The sequence below is a fragment of the Octodon degus genome, unplaced genomic scaffold (genome assembly GCF_000260255.1).
Source record: "Octodon degus isolate 3935 unplaced genomic scaffold, OctDeg1.0 scaffold00086, whole genome shotgun sequence".
Classification (NCBI taxonomy): Eukaryota; Metazoa; Chordata; class Mammalia; order Rodentia; family Octodontidae; genus Octodon; species Octodon degus.
This window is the reverse complement of record NW_004524662.1, coordinates 4,935,620-4,941,616: the sequence shown is the minus strand read 5'-3', so window position 1 is coordinate 4,941,616 and position 5,997 is coordinate 4,935,620. Positions and strand designations below refer to the sequence as shown.

At 42.3% G+C, this 5,997-nt stretch overlaps 1 protein-coding gene across 3 annotated transcripts in view; it reads right to left on the bottom strand.

The window, feature by feature from the left end:
• Snx6 (sorting nexin 6) overlaps positions 1–5,997 on the bottom strand; it is a 51,835-nt gene that overhangs the window by 17,095 nt on the left and 28,743 nt on the right. For all 3 annotated transcript variants that reach the window (XM_004637094.3, XM_023721804.1, XM_023721805.1), the window contains one exon: positions 2,486–2,581. In XM_004637094.3, the coding sequence (XP_004637151.1) occupies positions 2,486–2,581 (96 nt within the window). The remainder of the gene's footprint in view (positions 1–2,485; positions 2,582–5,997) is intronic.

Sequence of the window (5,997 nt, the reverse complement as noted above, 5' to 3'; positions counted from 1 at the left end):
GCAGCCAAAATGGAAGGAGGGCTCTTGTTCTTTGCTGCCACCACGAAAGACTGCCCTCTGCCATGTGCCGCTCTGCCTTGGAGTCAGCTGAGTATGGACCGAAACCTCTAATAACTGTGAGCTAAGTGAACCTTTCCTTCCTTTAAAAAAAAAAATGGAAGCAGGCTGAGTCTTTATTGGAAAGCATCCATGACACTTGTATAACCTACATAAAACAATCTGTCTCTAAAGTAATCAGCCAGCATAAGTCAAATAGTACTACACATCTACATTGTAGATACATCTTTAAAAACAGGAAATGATAACAGAAAAACATTATTTAACCCCCCACCCCATATCTGCCTGACAATGTTAACAGAAATATTTTTTCTGACTTTGCTGGTAAATAAATTTACCAGATAGTTCTAATGGTGTTTGTAAATAGGATCACAAGTCCGTATCTTGTACAGCAATTAACCACTAGGAAGAATATATGCAGTGTATTATTTGTTGAAACTGTACTTCCGATTTGATTTGAAACTGTCTCATTGCTATCTGTTTATCAATAAAACTTTGAAAAAAAATTTTACCAGATAAATCAATTTCTATACCATTTATTAAACAGTAAATTCAGATGTAAGCCAGGGATGATGGCTCACCCCTATAATCTCAGAACTTGGGAGGCTGAGACAGGAGCATCACTGTGAGTTTAAGGCCAGCCTGGCCTATAAAGTAAGTTCAAGGCCAGCTTGGACTACATAGTGAGACCTTGTCTCAAAATGACAGACAGCATCAGGGAGATAGCTCTTCGGCTTAAGCACCTGCCTGGCAAGCACAAGGTCATGAGTTTGATCTCCAGTTCAAAAAACAAGACAAAACAAAACAAAACAAAACAAAACAAAACACAAAACAAAACAAAACCACTCAAAAGGATAGACAAAGATACATATTATTTAGTAAATAATCAACTTTGTAAAAGAGCTGAGGCCAGGTAGAACCTTCTTTCCTAATGGGAGGAAAGGAACTGCTCAAGCACCACAGTGCATTTTTATTTACACATTTGGCAGGTTGCTGTCACATGACACCCTTTTGCTTAACTAGCTCACATCTATGTTCGGGGCTGAAACACCTGCTCACCCACAGGTACTCCATGCCCTCAGGGCACTCCTAAGGTGTTCCATGCTCTCTGTTTATAAACCAACACTAGCTCAGCCATTCCTAAGGTGGTATTGGGGCTGGGGAGATGGCTTAGTAGGATAAGCACTTGACTGGCAAACACAAGGATCTGAGTTCAATCCCCGGTTCTGCTAAAAAAAAAAAAAAAAAAAAAAAAAGATTTGATGATTTATGGGCCGGGGACATGGCTCAGTGGAATAAGCACTTCCCTGGCAAGTGCAAGGGCCTGAGTTCAATTCCTGGTTCTGCAAAAAAAAAAAAACAAACAAACAAAAAAAAAACAAAAACCCTAAGGTGGTATTAACAATTCCATTTTGGTTTGTTTCTTAGCTTTGTTAGTTGGGACAGGGTCTCACAAGTAGCTCTTGGCAGGCCTTGAACTTGAGGCAATCCTGTTGCCTCAGCCTCCCAAGTACTGGGATTATGGGCGTATGCCACCACACCTGGCTAGAACTCCATTTTGAAAACGGGGAAACTATGATTCAGAGAAGGAAAGTAACTTTCCCAAGATTCCAAAAGACAATATTAAAACCTTAAGACTTTATTCTAAATTTAAATCTAAGTTCCTTCCTAACATTTGGAAGGCTGTCGACAGGCAGGTTCCCTCCTTGGCCCACCCTGTAGTCCTATCTTGTACTCAGAGGGATTGAGTACACATGTGGGAGACATTGTACCCTGTACACTCACCTTTCCCCAGCTGCCCATGGCCTCCCTGCCCACCTAAGGTAAGCACACAGGAGCACAGATGGTGAGACGTCCATGCAAGACTTGGAAGAATGCTTGAGATTGCGGCAGGGAAACATGGGGAGTGAGTGAGTGAGCGTGTGCATGTGTGTGTGTGTCCTAGATATCTGAAGGGTGGACTGGTCTAGAAGTAGGGACATGAGTTCCAGGTGGCCAAATCCCCTTGGACTGCGTAATTCTTAGCCCTTGGAGAAGGGAACTCACCAAAGAGGAATGCCGCGCAGCAGCAATTTCAAAACCTACAGATTCTATTATTGAAACTTCCCTGATTTGCATAGTGAGAGATTAATAATAACTGATATTAAAATGCAGTAATTATAATGATACACTCAAAATTTATTTAAAATTTAAAAAAAGAAACTTTTCTGTTACTCTAATTCTGCACATCTGAAGTTTCAGTATTATTTTCCTCCTAACAATAAATTCTAAACCAATACTGTGTTAATTAAAACAAAACTCTCCTGAATAACTACTATGAAGACACATATGCAATGTATTAATTATTCTGTCTTATTAACCTGTTTTGAAACTGTCATTGCTATTTTATCTTTTTTCTCATTAAAATGAATTTTTAAAAAAATCTCACCTTTACTCCTGAAACAATGACTCCATCTGCTGATTTGACCATGTTTTTAAAAAAATCTTCAAGTTTCTCTTTTTTATTTTTTCCTCGAACACTCAACTGAAAGAAAGGTAACATAAGTTAGCACTTTCTATCTAAGGTTACAAATGCTGCCAGGTGTGCTGATACACCTGTAATTCAGCCCTCAGGAAGCAGAGGCAGGAGGATAACCAAGAGTTCAGGACCGCCTGGGTTCCCTAGTGAGTTCAGCCTGAACTACATAGTGAGACCACCTTAAAAAATAAGTTAGAAATGTAAAGTAGTACCCCATTTATCCTTAGCCATTTAAATGGCAACCTCAAAAGTGTGGAGGACCACCTGGGCAGCTCTCCTTGAAAGAAGAGTGACTGTCTCCATTTTGACTGAGCCTGACCCTATTTCTTCGTATTGTTCTGTACAGAGCTGGCTAGGACTTCTGTTTATCCTTCAATTGGCCTTAAGCGATGTGTATTGGTCTAGCTGAGGTGCTGGGGAGTCTTTGAAGGTGGCGTGCGTGTTTCACTGGTAACCTATACCTGCTGCTCTTTAATGTGAGCCAGGTCAAGACAGGACGGTAGAGCTAATGCTCTGTGCCTGCCAACTGGGATCAGCCTCGAGACAGAGGCTGTGACTTCCTGGGCCTTGAAAAACTACATCAGAGCTGAAGCACCAGACTTACCAAAACATTAGATACTATATAATGCAGATTACTCTCTCTGCATATCCTCTCTGCATATGGCAGAGGTAGATGTAGGCCACCCACCTAGCTCAGCTCACAATGATCACCTACTTCCCACAGTTCTCAGTCAATCCTCCTCAAGCCACTCCCCCACTGAATAAAAACCGGGTGAGGCCCTGGGTCACTCTCTGGGTTCCGGAAAGTCATCTTCGTGCCTGGACTTAGAGCCTCTTGACTTCCCGATGATTGAAAATATAATTTAGTGTCTTAATTTTTGCCGTGGGTTGCACTGTAAGTGGTAGACTGGAATCAACTTGATGGGATTCTAATAATGTAACTTTGGGATTATGAATATTGGCTTCTTGGACTGAGACGAGGACCTGGAAGTATCTCCTACAAAAAGAATCTCAGTTTTTAGCCACGCACAAGTTCCTCATTCCGAACTCACCTAAATATCACCTTTTTTCTTTTCTTTTGATACTAGGAATCAAACTCAGGATGACCTTGTGTTTGCCAGGCAAGCACCATGCTGCTGAGCTATATCCCCAGCCCAAATATTACCTCTTGTTCTGTGTTCAGGGTCATCAACTTATGACAAGGCACAAAAATATTAAGTAAATAACATGAATATATCCAAGGAAAAAACCAAGAAGCAGCTACTCTTTTGAGTCCTGGTACTTGCTGCTTCAGGGTGCTTGACAAAGCAATATCCCATCTAACTTCCCTGTATGCCACAGCTGCCCACATCACCTCATTCATCTTGAATCCTAGCCCTCCTAGCTGCCCTGAGTAACCCCCAGTGATCTTAACAGAAAGTAGACAAAACCAAATATGGAGCCTTGACACTGGTCCCTGCACCTCCAGGAGTGTATGTGCCTGACTCTTTGATACCAGCTTAACATAAATCAGGTAGGGGATGTACGGTATGTACTTCAGTGGCAGAGCTTGCCTAGTATGCCCAAGGCCCCAGGTTCAATCTTCAGTTTCAAACACCAAAACTAACCAGGTATACTCTAGCTGAAGTGAAGTCACTTTGTCCTAACCCATACATACACCCCTTCTTCTGACCCAGCTTGTACGAATCCAAATGGTCTTGCTGCCACCCAGGATCACACTTCTCGTCAGTAAGTCTCCCAATAAACTGCTCTGTGCAAGCCTAGATCTATCTGTCTGCCTCTCCTTTTAATCTCATGACAACTCTGGGGCCAACCCTCACGCACTAAACCTGTTTTGTTTTGTTTTTGTTTTTGTTTTTGTTTTTGTGGAACCAGGGATTGAACTCAGGCCCTTGCACTTGCCAGGGAAGCGCTTATTCCACTGAGCCAGCTCCCTGGCCCCACTAAACCTGGATTGTCCCAGAACTACATTTAGGTAAATGACTCAAACTCTACCATTACCTGCTGTGGTCTGAATGAATGTGCCTTCCCCAAATTCCTCTGTGGAAACCTAATCACCATGGGGAAGGTATTAAAAGGTGAACCTCCAAGAGGTGCTCAGTTAATCAGAGCAGAGCCTTTATACATGAGCCCTGAGGGAACTGGTGGTCTCCTGTTTCTTCCTCCTGCCACATGAAGATGCACTAAAAAGGTGTCATCTTTGAAGTAGAGAACCCCCAGCAACAGTGAATCTGCTAGGACCATGTTCCTGACTTCTCAGCCTCCACAACTGTGAGCAACAATTGCCCAGTCTAAGGCCTCTTTTTATAGTAGTCCATACAGACTAACACGTTAGCCCTAAACTGCTCCTGAACTTCAGGAACACAACAGTATAGAAAGATTCTGCTAACCCCACACTAGATGAGCCTAAATGGTGCTCAGTATGGTTTTATCTCTAAGTTTTTCTTTTCTTACTTTCCTATCTTTTACTCATAAACCCTTTAACCATCCATATTCAAACTTTAACATGTTCATAAAAAGCCATACTTACTAAAATCTTACAATAATGTATGACTTTCTCCTGTCATCACCACTTAAATTCTATGAGCAAATATTTGAAAACCTCTTCTATTCTCACTGTCCTGCTGAGAGTTCTACTTCCTAGGCTACTACACAGAAATATTCATCAGTAACATCCTCACCTCCTTGTTCCAATCCACTTTACTGACTGGGATAGCATTCTAAAATCAAATTTTGAACATTTCAGCCCATCAACTCTGTTCAGTCACATGGGTAGAGGGGTGGTGGGGTGTAGCTCAGGGTTAGTGTTTGCCTAGCATGGATCTGGGGATTCAATCCCCCCCCACCACCACAAAAACCAAACAAAACAAACTTCTCAGGCCAAAGCAAACAAACCAAATTAAAAGACATACAAACCCTTCCAAACTCCTGGTCAAAATTTACTGCTTTATCTTTTTTAGACTTCTGACACACACTGACTTTGTGTGTGCATGTGGTTTCTGAGACAGGGTCTTAGCCTAGCTTGGTAGCACAGGCCTGTAATCCCAGCACTCAGGAGGCTGAAGCAGGAGACTTGAGAGTTCAAGACCAGCATGAACAGCACAGCAAGACTTTGTCTCAAAAAAAACAAAACAAAACAAACAAAAAAAACCCAGAAAGACATGGCCTTGTTATGTCTCCAGAATGGCCCTCTAACTTGTGTCCCTGTAGTGCCACCACACTTGGCCTACAGGAGACTGAAGCAGAATTGCAGTGAGTTTGAGACTAGCCTCGGCTACATAGTGAGCTCAAGGCTACCCTGAACTGTATAGTGAATTCCTATCTCAAAAAACAAACACAGGGGCCGGGGAGATGGCTCAGTGGAATAAGTGCTTCTCTGGCAAGCGCAAGGGCCTGAGTTCAATCCCCAGTTCCACAAAAAA